General features: G+C 41.1%; 1 protein-coding gene across 4 annotated transcripts in view; it reads right to left on the bottom strand.

Annotated features, from left to right (window-relative positions):
• piezo2a (piezo-type mechanosensitive ion channel component 2a) overlaps window positions 1-15493 on the bottom strand; it is a 78589-nt gene that overhangs the window by 45021 nt on the left and 18075 nt on the right. For all 4 annotated transcript variants that reach the window (XM_076971375.1, XM_076971376.1, XM_076971377.1 and 1 more), the window contains exons 3-4: window positions 11653-11778; window positions 4588-4630 (exon numbers count right to left, since the gene is read on the bottom strand). In XM_076971375.1, coding sequence (XP_076827490.1) covers window positions 4588-4630; window positions 11653-11778 — 169 coding nt within the window. The remainder of the gene's footprint in view (window positions 1-4587; window positions 4631-11652; window positions 11779-15493) is intronic.

The raw sequence follows: 15493 nt of genomic DNA, 5'->3' as shown, positions 1-15493 counted from the left end.
GGTGTCAGCACTGAGAATGAACTGTCACCGAGTGGGCTTCCTACTTTTCCTACCGATTTGTGTGAAACCTGATCACTTTCATAGATGTGGAAACACCACTAACAGGGCCATTTGCAGACTGAGAGACATTCTGCAATTGTAAGCGTATGGGTATAAGGACACAAGTAGTTTCACTGTTAGCAGAGTGACACACACAATCATAACAATGGCTGTCCCACGACCAGACCAACAGGGTAGATCTCCAGAGGGAAATATCTGCACATAATTACCCTTCCAGCTCTGTGGATTGTTCCCAGTCAGCTTTGAGTATGTGGTTTTTTGCTTATATACAGTTATAGAACTAGCTGTTTCAGACTTCAAAAGTTTGAGCCTAGGCTTACGTTTTCAATTCTTCATTTTTATTTAGCTCATTTTAAGGATTAAATTATTCTTCTTAGATTTCCAAGATATTCAGAGCATTTTAGACATGCAACACAATCACAACACAATTTGCAAAGACTGAAATGATTCATTTTAAATCAAAAGCAAACATTTCAAGAGAAGACAGCAAATCAAAATTATATTTCATAATGTTTGTGACATTGAAAGACTGTTTATTTCTGGGTTTATTTCAGCATAGGCTTGGCTTGAGTATAGCTGTAGTTTATCCTGCTAACTCATGAATCCTGTTTCCTGGTGTACTTTGGTCTGTTTATCCCATCTTCATCTTAACAAAATGGAGGTCTAGCTGGCTGTGAGTATGAGCCCTTTAGCCGTGGTGTTTGCAGAATGAGTCAGTGAGGCAGGAAAACATCACCAAGGTGCACAACAGCGTTTCTCAGCACCTGACAGCTAAAAACACACCCCATTTCTCTTGGTTTCAGCTCTGAGGTTCTCATACACCTACTTCTGGCTTCATGAAACAGTCAAAAATAGATATTTATGACTTTCAGAGGGTGCAAAAGAAGAAAATTCAAATAGTGCTGAAGTGAAAATTTGTGACAATAATGCAAATTTCATTACTTAGTTTGTTTAAAAAAACAAACAAACAAAAGAAACACTAACATTTTTTATTATTATAGTCTTACATTCTGACTGAACAGGCTATGGTCTTACATTCTGACTGAACAGGCTATGGTCTAACATTCTGACTGAACAGGCTATGGTCTAACATTCTGACTGAACAGGCTATGGTCTTACATTCTGACTGAACAGGCTATGGTCTAACATTCTGACTGAACAGGCTATGGTCTTACATTCTGACTGAACAGGCTATGGTCTTACATTCTGACTGAACAGGCTATGGTCTAACATTCTGACTGAACAGGCTATGGTCTTACATTCTGACTGAACAGGCTATGGTCTTACATTCTGACTGAACAGGCTATGGTCTAACATTCTGACTGAACAGGCTATGGTCTAACATTCTGACTGAACAGGCTATGGTCTTACATTCTGACTGAACAGGCTATGGTCTAACATTCTGACTGAACAGGCTATGGTCTTACATTCTGACTGAACAGGCTATGGTCTAACATTCTGACTGAACAGGCTATGGTCTTACATTCTGACTGAACAGGCTATGGTCTTACATTCTGACTGAACAGGCTATGGTCTAACATTCTGACTGAACAGGCTATGGTCTTACATTCTGACTGAACAGGCTATGGTCTTACATTCTGACTGAACAGGCTATGGTCTTACATTCTGACTGAACAGGCTATGGTCTTACATTCTGACTGGCACATGTTTTTTCAGTCTCTATCCTTTGCGCAGGATGATATGGTAATACAGCTGGTAAACATGGTTTTAAGACTTCCTACCATTCTACTCTAAGTCTTTTTCTTCCTTGTCCCTAATTGAGATCTCTGAGCACATTACTGTTTTCACTTCTAAAGTAAATAAAAATAGATCCAACTGCAGAGATCAGCAGTGGCCAGTGCAGCTTCAGGCTGTGTTTTGTCCAAGGGAAACATACAACACACTTCCCGACTCAGGCAGCCCAGGGCAGGAGGACATGCTCATTTCCTGTTTGTGTTTTAAAGACCTTTATTGGTGGTTCAAGAAAACATGCCAAATAGTCCCACTTAAATAAAACATAAAACAGCATTAAAAGTGCTGATTATTGCTTCTATCTGTATTATCAGTGTTACATGTATATTATCAGTGTTTTATCTGTATTAGTGGTGTTTTATCTGTATTGGCAGTATTATATCCGTATTAGTGTTACATGTGTATTATCAGTATTACATGTGTATTATCAGTATTACATGTGTATTAGCAGTGTTACATCTGTATTATCAGCATTACATGTGTATTATCAGTATTACATGTGTATTAGCAGTGTTACATCTGTATTACCAGTGTTTTATATGTATAATAATTACTATATCTGAATATATTACATTTATATAGTTGTACAAGTTTATAAACTTTACACATTTGCAAACACTTGTTAAACTTCACAATATATAACTGGTCAGCCATTATGGTTTCTTTCTTGTCATATTTGGAGAAAGAAAGCCTGCCTGAAGATATTGGTAAAATCCTCTGAAACTGAAGGAAGTTGATAACATTCACACCATGTCTGGCAAGCTTCAAAGTAAAGCCAGGACAAGCTGATATGATTAAAGGCAAACACATTCAGCCATGGTACACACACCAACTCTTCCACCACAGAGTGCAGTATGCAGTATACAGTATGAAGAGTGCAGTATGCAGTATACAGTATGAAGAGTGCACTATGTAGTATGCTGTTTTGACACAACCATGGTGATTTTCCTCTTTGGCAACAGTTTATTTGCCTATAAATGTAAAACAACAAAAAAACAACTCCCTTACTAACTTGATTCATAATTCCCTGCACACATGTCATCTAATGCCAGACACAGACACACGAAAGAAAGAGAAGACATGGTTGTTTCCTTACAGCCCAAGGACATGTTGTCCACACTATAAGTGGGTTTTCTTTGATGGACAGGTAAATTACAGGTGTGTGTCAGAAATACTCCATCGAGCAGAGTGGCATGTCTCTACCATATCCAGCATCAGTGAAACTCCACACTATATAATTCATTTCCCCCCACACAGGCACATGGAGATGCTTTGTTTTGCAGTTACTGAATGCCTGAGGTGTTGCTAAGATGGAATCTGAGGGGATTAAAGGCAGCAACGTCTGGGTTTAACATTGTCAACCACACTGTCAGTGGTAGGACACACAACAGCTAGAAAAAGCTGCTAAAGCAAACAGCAGACTATAAAGCACATGGCAAATGTTTGACAGCGTGTATGAAAACATGTATTATTTTTGAGAGCCTCTAATGAAATGCTGTCTCTGTCTGCTCCTGGCTCCTGAGGTCCAGGTTAGAGCCCAGCCTACTCTGTGTACATTGAGGTTATCTTTCAGCAAGTGGCTCAGACCCTGCTGGCTGACTGGAATTCATCAGCGTCACTTAACAGGCTGTCCCCGCCTCCCACCTCTCACCAGGAGGCAGCCGGGCCACGCCCACCCGGGGGGCTGCAGTCACACTGCCACCGAGGCGACAGCCCACCGATGTACGGATTACATGGGGATAAATAATACCCATGTGTGCAAATGCATTTATCAAGATGAAGAACGAAAGCAAGCCTTGCTTGATTGATACCACCCACCATAAACTTATGACTAATCCGATCACACGGGCTTGCTAATCATGTTTGAAGATGTAATTTAAAGGCTGTACTTTAACTGAAAAAATGAGCCTGTACTTTTAGTAAATGAGGCTTAGTGCTGGGGTAATGTGTTTATTTTCATTTTATAACAAAACTGTGCTTGTCATTAAAGGTTCATTAAATTATCACTCCTCAAGCTAATGTTCGGTGTGAGAACACTACAGGTATCATAGGTTTGGTATGTTTCTGCCAATATGTGATGTCAAAATGTCTGTATTTTCAGTGGTACATCATTCCTGTGTCTACACTGGCTCCATCTGTCTGTGAACACCGTCACATTCGCCTGAAACAATACTGCCCACCTCATTTGATTCCTCCTTGCGAAATCCTGGCTCACTCAACTGTCCTCAGCTAGGACATCCAAACATTCACCTTTCAATTTCAATATGATTTCAACAATCATATTAACACCAATAAAATATTCCTATATGACCCCATCCTAGACATTTGTTTTCTTTGTTTTGATATTAATAATCAGGTCCACTGTTGCATTAAACCACAGTCATTTTTATTATAGATTCTGCTGCCAAAGGATTGGGGGAGATAAAGAATAATAATGGCACCATGTTACACCATGACAGTCTTGGGGAAGAAAAAAAGAAGAAGATCTGTGGGGTGTGCATTCACTCGCCAGCAACGTGTTGTGACTGATATTCTGAAGACTAAGAGGGCAACTTGGTATTTGGTTTGAGTTCATTTTAATAGCTGCACATAGATAAACTTAGACAACACAGGCAACATTTGTTTTATGTTGCGTTTGTGACTGGCGTCATTGCTAAATATAAACCATGGTGCCAAATTAATTGAATGCATGCAGTGCGGCCCTTCCCCAACAATGCACTGGTTTCATTAACATCTAAACTGTCTAGCTGAATGTTTAATCTGGAGGCATCTTACCTTTCAAACCCCAGCTGTCTCAGCGATTTCTCCCATGATGAACCTACAAAAAGAAAAACAAACTGATAAGCAAAAATGAAAGAATTCAGAAACATTTTAACACTGCGTAACATATGCAAATCTACAATCTCCAACATGTGAAATGTATATATGCATGTTGCGTATATACATTTCATCTGATAATATACACTATTGCGGTCATTTGATTAAAAAGTGACTGAAACCAGCTTGCAGTATAGTGCAGTGCACCATAAGGATTCAGCTTTTGTCTGCTGCATCACAACACTGAAGGCCCAGAAGACAAACACACTGCAGACACCTCATTCACAGCATTCCACTGACAGGAAGCGCATGTTGCAAAGTACACTATACACTTGGGGACCATGGCGTATCCTGTGACTCACAGACAAGCAGTCAACTCACAGGAAGCCACGTATAAACCCAGCACGCTCAGAAGAGGCTGGGACCTCACCCTCCCTTCCAAAGGGCTTCGTCACCACACTGCGGATCAAATGTGATTGCGAATGCATGAAAGTAAATGAGCAAATTGTGAAACAGGCTGTCCATGTGAAGTGTAATGGAAGGTCTCTCCAGCCTCCTGAAGCTCAGTGTGACCTGCTACCCGCATGTGTGCCCACACAAACACTTTCATGCATTTTGAGCTTCCACAGAAGGCCCGTCTTAGTTGGTTTGAACTCTTTTTGCTGACTTTAATTCTTTTGGCCAGCTAATTGAGTTCATGTCTAATGTGTTTGGGCCATATAAGATCATTAGCCGTGCAATCAGGAAGTAACATGCCTGCCAGACATGTGGCCTGAGAATCTGTTATACCAGGATACTTGCTAGTGTCACCGTGTGGGGCTGAACTCACTGCGGAACAGGTTACCCCTCAGGAAATGAATATTAGTTGACGCTGGTCAATTGACTTGAGGGCTTTCAAGGCATTTTTAAAGACTGTATTTTAACTATTATTATAACATAAGTACATATATGTCATGTTGGGTTCTTCAGTGGTTTCCCTTTGCTAAGGCTAAGCCCGAGCCAAAGCCCGTGCAGTTCCTCTCTCACTCCCTTGGTGTGTCTTTTCTCTTAGGGTTACATTGTGCAGTGTGTCAGAGTAACATTAAAACTGTAAGCAGACCTGAAACTAAACCACAGGGAACCTTGATTTTGGACTCGCTCCTTCTTCATTAATGCAAATGTTTGAGTCAAGATTTACTCAAGGACATGGGAAAATATCAGCGCAATGTCCAGCCAATGTTTTTCTATTGGTGTTGCTTGCACGCTTGGGTCAGCCCGCCTGGCACAGCAGGGTTTCGGTTTCGGAGGAAGGGCCTCTGCTCTTGTGTAGCGCTGGGTATTTGTGACTCGTGACTCTTTCAGATGTAACGTCAACATCTCAGTAGTCCTTTCTATTAAAATATCCAGTCAATTATTCCAAGAATGAAATGTCCATGTGTTTTAGTGAAAATGCATTATCCTGGAAAAGTGGATTTAGGAAACGGCAGTGAAAGCTAATCAGAGCTGTATGGGAAAAACATTAGCTAATACTATAATGTATCAGCAGTCTGCATTTCGTATGGCTGGACATTTTTTATTTGTATAGAGCTGATCATCTCACAGTGGCCTGGTCAGAGAGCCCATGTTGACCCCTGTCCACAGCCAATAGTGCCAACAGCAGTCACATGGTCATCAGAACTAGACCATGGAGCAAAGGATGAAGGTGGCCTGGTCTGATGAGTCATGGTGTCAGCTTACCTGGGAAAGAGACTGCAGCAGGATGCACTATTTTTGCTGTTTTATTTATTATTTTTACTATATGTATGTCCAACAATCAAACACCCAACTCACATGCTTCCTTCACTCAGGAGAACACAGGAGGACACGCTCAGCTGGAGATGTGGTGTTTAGAGCACAGCTGGGGAGGCTCTAGGCCTCACATCTGAATATATACAGAACAATAAAGTCCAGGAAAGTGGTGAGCACAGGATGGGCTACAGGGGGGTGTGCTTTAAATAAACAATGCTCAATTCATACTCTGGCCATGTAACAATAGAACTCTATGGCGTGAATGAAGAATAATTTTAAATGAGCCTCTTGGGAAAATAAATTGATTTCTTCTCGTATTTCCTCTGCATAAAAAGTTGATGAGAACAGTGGGTGCATAAGAATGAGCTGTCTTAAAAGTGTTTGAGAAGAACACCCTGCCCATAACTGTGTGAGTGCGACATGAGAAATAAATGTGTCCAGTGGCCTCCACCCCTCAAAGAGAAGTGGAGGAGTATTTGCAAGTATTTGGTGCCCAAAGCAATTCAGAAATAATTTTTTACAAAAGCACCTGCGGTGAAGTTGTTCCAGAGCCAAACCCTGAACACGAGAAGAACCCCAGGCACTGCCAAGGCTGTGTTCACGGCCAAACCCAGAGAAGATGAAGAACAGCCTTTCATTTGCGACCAACAACTGGACAATGCAGCACTGCACTGCATGTCAGCCTAGTCTCACAAATGTGGCGCCCCATTCTGCAGATGTAAGAGCATCAAATCATTATATATATATATATATATATATATATATATATATATATATATATATATATGAAGATCAATATGTATATGTATATATTTTATATTGTATATATAGTATATATACAGTATATATATATATATGTATATGAAGATCCCACATGAGTAAGACACACGCACGCACACTGAAGGCTTTGTCAGTGAAATTCTATCCAAAACCACTCCGCCCTTTCAAGATGCCCTGACGCCGTACTACATCACTAGCCACACCTCGCGTGGGTAAACACTGAAGTCTGGCCTTTGTTAGACGTCCTCATGCTAGAATATGGACCAGAGTACAGGCATATTTTTAGAATGTGTGGGCTGAGCATCCTGGGAAAGACGCATGTTGACTTACTCCAAGTTATGGACAGCACAGACAAACTAGAACACGCTTGTTGTGCATTTGTTAATATCACGGGCAGCTATTCAGCATGGACACAAACTCTGGCTCTTGGCTTCAAGACAAGATGTCTGCGGTTCATACAACAGCCAGAGGGGCAAACAATGGCTTATTAATGCATATGACGAAGGCAGAGAGGTGGGAGTGTGAGTGACGTCCGATTGGTGGGTTTTAGCAAAAATGCCTTCACAAAAATCAGCATTCAGAGGCTGTGTGTGTCCATGAGTCTGCAGAAGTAAGCTTTTACCTTAAAATCATCAAAATTATTTTAAATACGTGCGCTGCTTTTTTTTTTTTTCCTTTTTGGACAACACCTACATTATGAGTTTGCTCCAAACTGGATGTGTAAATATCCTGATGCATGATGAAGGCAGTCATGGCGTGGTGGTTAGGGAACTGGTCTTGTGACCGGAGTGTCGTGGGTTCGATCCCCAGACCTGTAGCCATGACTGAGGTGCCCCTGAGCAAGGCCCTTAACCCTCAATTGCTCACTTGTATAAAAAAATGAGATAAAAATGTAAGTCGCTCTGGATAAGGGCGTCTGCCAAATGCCATAAATGTAAAATGTAAATGTAAAATGAAGGCAACTAGTCAATATGTATTGCGTCACTTATATGTCTGCCATAATCAAACACACTAGCCATAATTAACAATACGATTAGTCCATTTGTATCCTTTTATTTGCTACTGTGAATCAGTTTCTTTTACACAATTCTTGCACAGTCATTCTTGATTCTTGTGCAATGTCATTTATGCCCCCTGATGTACAGCTGCTTTGGTAATGCAGAATCTGTCAGTGCCCAACACTAAAAGCAAAGGCCAAATAGAGAATGCTACTGCAATCACTGACCCTGTGACGGAAATCATCCGCGTTGATGGTGAACGTGCTGCGGGTCGTTTAACTCACGGACAGAGTGAAAATGCTTCCAGCAGGGGCCTTGGCCTAGGGCACAGCTCTCCCTTTGAGCGTGGGGAGTCATTTCTCACTTCCTTTCATCTTTGAGCTTCGCCCAGTTCTCATCTGCAGAAAGACTGTTTGTTTTCCTGCACCGCACCACAGCCGAGCTCAGAAGCACACACGGTTAAATCAAATGGCCTTTTTCTTTCTTTTTCAGTTTTTTTTTTTGTTTTTAATGACCTATTCAAATTTATTCCCTCCCAACAGAGAATAAATTGGGAGTGAGACATTTTTGGCATGAGCTTGGCTTTCAGCATCGCAGAGGGATTTGAAAGATAGCAGTCAATATTATCAACGCTGATCCCAGCCAAACCTCGAAATAGAAGAAAAAAGGAAGTTAGTCTGCATGCATATCCTGAATCAAACATGATCGCCAACATGGTTCCACAGTCTGTATATATTTGTTCTAGGGACCCAGATGCTTATAACATAAGACTGAATGTCTTTACTGCTGCCTACAGCAGAATGTACTACATTCTATGTTACTTCAAGGAGAGATTTAAAATTATTCTAAATAAATTTTAAATTATTGTAAAGTCAGACTTCTAAAACCCTAACAACTGCTCTATCTTACCCAAAAGTAACAGCACGGATGCATCGTTGAAACTGTATAATCCCGTCACCTGCGTTAACACTGGACATGTGCATGTCCAACGTGGTTTGTCCAAACACCAGGTGTTTCCAAATGTCGTTTGCAACTCAGCTGCCACTTCCTGTGTTTAGTGTGAGGGTGAGGACAGACTGGGTTTTAGCCTATGCACTGTGTTTAGCGTATATGCATGCCTCATTACACACAACGCTGTGGATGTGACTGATCCCAGATCTGTCCAGAACCATCTAGGCCAGAGGGAACCATGGGCTGGCCAGCTAGGGACTGACTGTGGACTCACTCATTCTAGCAGGGCCTCAGCAAATGGAGTTAGAAAAGTGACATAGTCCTATTTGCCATTGTCCAAGAACCAAATGGATCCTTATACAAGATATAAGCATAAAGAGCTGAACAACCATAATATGTTGACAACACTATGCAACACTATCTTTGTTTTAATGTTTGTTTCAAATGTGTTGATTTGTTATGTTTTATGAATATTCGGCTTCAGTTTCCAATTCAAATGCTGACTAAAGGAAATCCTGGGTAATAGTGTAAAATGGTAGAGCAGCTATGAATAGTGTAATGGCATCAGACAGCTATAAATGAGGAATGCAGCCCTTCAGGTGTGAGGCGCTGGGAGGAGCGTGGAGCGCCACTCTGGGAAGAAAGCACTCGCCAGTGATCCATGCACCAACACATCCCAGTAAGGAAATAAACACTAGGATTAAATACATGTGCACTCTGTGTGTGTGTGTGTGTGTGTGCGTGCAGGTGGCCGTGTGTTCACACATGCGTGCACATTTGCGTGGGTGGGTGTGTATGTGTGAGTTTTGACTACCTTTCTGTTCAGGCATGACAGGCATAAATCAATAATACTGACCTTACACACATACTGAGATGAGATAGTAAATGTGCTCAACACTAGTGTACGCATGAAATGGGGTCACTGAGTTCGACTGTTAGTCACAACAATTCCTCTGACTTATTACAAGTCTTTAAGATGAGGAGTCTGTTTAAACGTCATGCCTAATTCATGTAATGGTTAAATGAACATCTGTATTAAATATCTGTATAAAAAAGAAGCAAAAATCTAATTATGCATATGCAATAAACTCCCACAGTTAGACAATGTAATGGAAGACTAGGTAATTGTCTCTAATGAACATGAACTGTTTTGACTCATAAGAATTAAGTCATATATGGGTTTTTAACAATTATTTTATGTGAAAGAAATGAGTGAAAATTGCACATTGTTTGACATCCTGATGGATTTACAGACAGAAAATGTTCTAGGCAACGATATGTGGGGCTCAGAGCTTCTAAACTGCTTCACATGCCAGCTGCCATCTTCATCACTTGCTGGTCTTCTGTTTGGTTGTAGTTAGTCTGTGTCTGCTAGAGAATTCATTACCTTCAATCCCTCACCAAAACATGTTTACTCCTGAACTAAACCATTTACATGAGGTTTTGGGACACCTTACACTTTGCAGTGTGTACCTCCACTTATTTAATTAGCTATTCTATTCAATTCATGTTCCTACTGATCTATAATAAAGAAGGGTGTGTGATGTATAATACTGTTTTTATACATACAATACTGTATGTATAAACAGGGTTAACCTGTCCATAATGCTGCGGTATTTATGAATCTACTTTGGTGTGATGGTCTAGTGGTCCCTAAGAATATAAAGCAATAATGGCAGATTGAAGCCTTTTGTTAGTTGAATTATTTATCAAAAGGTTTGTTCCTAATGTAACACGCCCTGCATGTTCAAACCTCCACAAGAAAATGCATATCGTGCGTATCCTTCTGAGCTCATGTGAATATTCATTCAGACTCAAAGGTAAATAATCATACAAACGTACTGTGAGAAAGGCCCTTAATACAACTTTGTAACAGCTAAGCATGAGCAATGCCCGTCTAGACCAAATTTACATTTTTACAGTGACATCACCAAAGAACCATTCGCACCAAGAAACAAAAATAAATATTTTGCGAAGGTCTCTGATGAAAACTCAACGTTCGATCGAGGGCCCCCGTCGTCATTTGCACATTTTTATGGCCGCTCGTAGACACAAGACAGACGACCTCAGATCCAGATCCGGCATTTGAATGCAGTTCTGCTGGGCTCTGGCGTTTCTCTGTTCATTATGCGCTGATCCCCATCTTGCACACAGATGTTGTGCCTTATAGCTGCTTGGAGAGAGTGGCTAGCTCTCCGCGTGCCAGTTGTGAGCGGCGTTGCTTGGGTCCACGCCCAGCCGCGCTCTGGGGTATGGCTCTAGCCCCCTCGTGTCAAGGGTAACGCAATCCAGGCGAGGTGCTTTGACCTTAGGTCACCCGCGCCAGACCTGGCCCAGGTGCCGCTCTGCTCTCGGGGTGTTTGTTTTAGTCAGGATTAGAGTCGTGTCTGGAATCCAAACCTGACCACCAAAGTTCATGTTTAAATGCATTTACTACAGCAGTCCAATGGTGTCTTTTTTATTGCCAAGGGGGTGCAGTAAACCTGGGGAAGGCTGGCCATGAAAGTTGAATAGGTAAGGTACTTACAGCTGAAGTTGGGCTCTATGTGTTCTCCCGCTAGCAGGCTGTTGAGGGTGATCTGGTAAATAAGGTGCAGCAGCAGGAAAGTCAAACTGGTGAAGCACAACGATTTCAGCAAGCGCCCCGTGTGGCCTGGAGAAGAAACACAGGCAGAAATAGGATTTAATAAATAAAGTGAGTAAGTGAGATTAAGGATATTTTTACATGCTACTGGCTTATTGATTTACATATATTTTGATGTACACATATATACATGCATAAACATTTTGCTAATATGTTCTTGCACAAATTCAGTGCAATTGAATGACTAATAGTAGTAAAATGACTAAAGGTAATAGAATCTGTGAAGCTGTGGGACTGGCCTAGGGCTGCCGTTGGGGTCAGAAGGGCATTCTCACAAAGGGAAAGCACAGCTGTCCAGGAGTGAAAGTTCAGCTTAAGGAAAGAGTTGCTGTAATCCAACACCGTTAGGAGTAATACAGCCATGTATTACATCTGCAGCCTTGAACTCTCTCTTTCTCTCTTTCTATCACTCTCTCTTTTTTTCTCTTGGTCTCTCGGTCTCTCCCTGTCTGTCTGATCTCTCTCTCTCTCTGTCTTTCTCTCCTCTCTCTACTTTGGGTACAGATAAACGGCTGGTGTTTTTGGCAGCCTGGGGGCCGTTCATTATGCTGGGGCCATTGGGCACAGTGTGAGTTCAGCGCCTGTACCATTTTCTGAACAAAATACAACTGCATCAGTGCATAGACGTATGCTATCACAGGAGAAGTGTTTCACTTGATTTGTCCCTTCACACACACACACACACACACACACACACACACACACACACACACACACACACACACACACACACACACACACACACACACACACACTCTTTTGGCAAGCTAGGACACTACAGTGAAAGTATCCTGACTCCATCAGAGCAAAGTCCCCAGCTAGAACTCAAGACCTTTGAAATTTTTATTATTAATAATATTGCTAATCTACAGTGATGTCCACAGTACACTCCCAAGATCAGGAGAACATGTATGGTGGAGCTTTTTCACTGTCATGGGTAATAATAATACATAATCCATAATTTTCTCCATATTTGGAATAGGCCTAAATATGTCCTCTATAGAAACAAGAGTGTTGAAATCCTTTCTCCCCACCATTAATGCCCTGAGGTTTAAAAACAGGTCTAAAATATTACCAAAAAAATTTAGTTTATAACATTAGTGGGAATAAAATTACAGTTTAATGGGAAGTGTGGAAAAGCATATGTGTCTCCTTTGATTAAATTCAGACCACATAAATCCACAGAAGCATAAAACGCAAAATATCAAGGTAATGAGAGTTAATGAGAGTTAACGAGATAATTATTATTGGTCTACCCATTCAGACACATTTCTACAATACATAATTAAATTCACAATTTCCTTCAGTTTTGGGGAGATGTGGATGAGTAAAATTCAAGTAAAAGGTCAAACTTCAGGACTGATAGCTGATAGTAATGAGTACCGTAGAGACAGCAGTCCAGACCAACTGTAGACCAACCAGAAACAGTACAGAGCAATACATCTCCACACACCATCTGAGCAGCAACACCTCCACACACCATCAGAGCAGCAACACCTCCACACACCATATGAGCAGTAACACCTCCACACACCATCAGAGCAGCAACAGCTCCACACAGCATATGAGCAGTAACACCTCCACACACCATCAGAGCAGCACTTCCACTATTGCACCACAGGTACAGCCCCCATGGTCACAAGCAGTCCCTTCACAATGATGTGTTAAGAGTTATGGCTAGTAAATCATCCTGTGACTAAAACCTCCATGGTTGCAGGCTGAAGATCATGGGAGATTAGTGGAGCTTCTACAGGAAAACCCTCATAAGCGGGTTGGCTTCAACACAGAGCAACATTTATGAGTCCCTTGTCCACTGACCAAAATCCTTACCTTTCTCTCTGATAACTCTCAGATTATACCCCAAATGTAGCCATTCAAGGTGAAAAGACAAATTACAGCAAGACAGAAAAATACTATGCATCAACCATTATAGTGTGACGGGCAGAGAGTGCGAAATAAAATGGAAGCGATCACGCCAAATCTCAGGGAAAAAGGAGATTTTAATAAAGAAATTGAGCAAACCAAAAACCCTGAAGTTCCAAATGAAGGATACAATGACCAGCAGTCAACTGGTACAAAGACAAGACATATATGGACAAACAAACGACCATCAGGTGAGGCGGATTATAGGCCCCACCCACCTGAGGGACGAACACAATGCAACAACAGCAAGACAACTGCTGCTGTGGATGGGGGTGACCATACTGTGAACAAATAAAGTAACCCTTACTTTCTTTTTTTTTTTTTAAACAAACTTACTTTCTTTTTTTTTTTTGGGAAACATGCCTTCTGATTCAACAATCTGTTAAATCACTGTGTTTAAAAATCAATAAAATGCTTTTAAAAAAATTGCAATTTGCTAATTGCGAATTTGTGTTTGGTTTTGTGACCATGTCTTAGCAATGAGATGGTCTTTTTTCAATTAAAACATTTAAGAATAGATATGACAAACATCCTCCTCCTCACACACTATATACTTAGTAATTGCTGACTGAAACTACTGAAAATGCATTAAGACAGTTTTGTAGGTTAGTTATGACAAAAAACGCCTCAAACAGTTTAATACCAAGGCAATGTAATAATGGCTTATATGTTCGTAAAGTTCAGGCAAAGACATTGGAAAATGCCATGAAAGCAACAGATAGAGCAGTAAAATGTCTTTACAATTTTTACTAAGGATAAGCTCACGGGCTGCTGGAGGCCAGTCCTGGCACAGGAAGCTCAAATATGGACCATATGTGTTTGTGATGTCGGGAAGGGAGAACAAAGAAGGTTGTGTTAGTACATTCCCTTCGGCTCACCATTTGGGCAACAGTCTCTTATTTCGTTTCCCCCTGATGAGTTACTTCATCCATTCTATGACAATTAAATAGTTTTCTGTGTATAAGTCCAATGCTGCCTTGGTCAGATCTTCTGTACATGTATAGATCACATGGACTGAAATAAAGACTGCTTGGGCCAGAAGAATGCTTCTTCTAATGGAGCTCCTTGAGGCCGCCAAAGCCCAAACATTGCTATCCTGAATTCTGAAATGTTATCATCTTAATTGTATTTTAAGAACTTCCCTTGGTGCATCTGGTCTGCCAAAACCAGGAGAGAGCTGTTTATGTCATTCAGATAGCCCTTGATCAAACATACTAAAGATGCCTCCATGGGACATGTTTGGAGACAATACTGAAGATGCCAGGTCTGTTTAAACTGCCATTGATCTCATATGAAAAGCTTTTACATAGACACTTCACTGATGGATAAAGGAACCCTGGCGTCATTCATGTGGTAATCCTATCACGGCTGCTGTAAGCTTTTACTGCTATAGGCATACGTGGAATAACTCATCTGACATCCGATAGTGTGCATGCAACTCAGGAGACAGCCAAACAAAATCAGATGAACTGTAAAATGTCGCTCCACAGGGAGAAGCTCTCATGCAGCGATTGAAATAATTGAGTTGAATCAATTCATTTTTGGACTGAGACCATTTCTACTGGGGGCCCTAGTAAAGAACTTTGCAATGGCTGCTTAAGCACGTTTAGCGTCTCTGTGTCTATACTATACAAACAAGTGGGACAAAACACATCTTGTGCAGTGTTTTTCGGCACTTTGCTTAACTTAAGCGTTTCGTATCCAAATACTGCACATGCTCTATGACTGCTCTTCTGTGTATCACACCTTTTCCTCATCTCAACCCCGACTCAAGCATGCCCATTTCGGGGATTATTAAAGA

Source organism: Brachyhypopomus gauderio, chromosome 13, assembly GCF_052324685.1.
Source record: "Brachyhypopomus gauderio isolate BG-103 chromosome 13, BGAUD_0.2, whole genome shotgun sequence".
Classification (NCBI taxonomy): Eukaryota; Metazoa; Chordata; class Actinopteri; order Gymnotiformes; family Hypopomidae; genus Brachyhypopomus; species Brachyhypopomus gauderio.
This window is presented reverse-complemented; position numbering and strand designations above follow the sequence as displayed.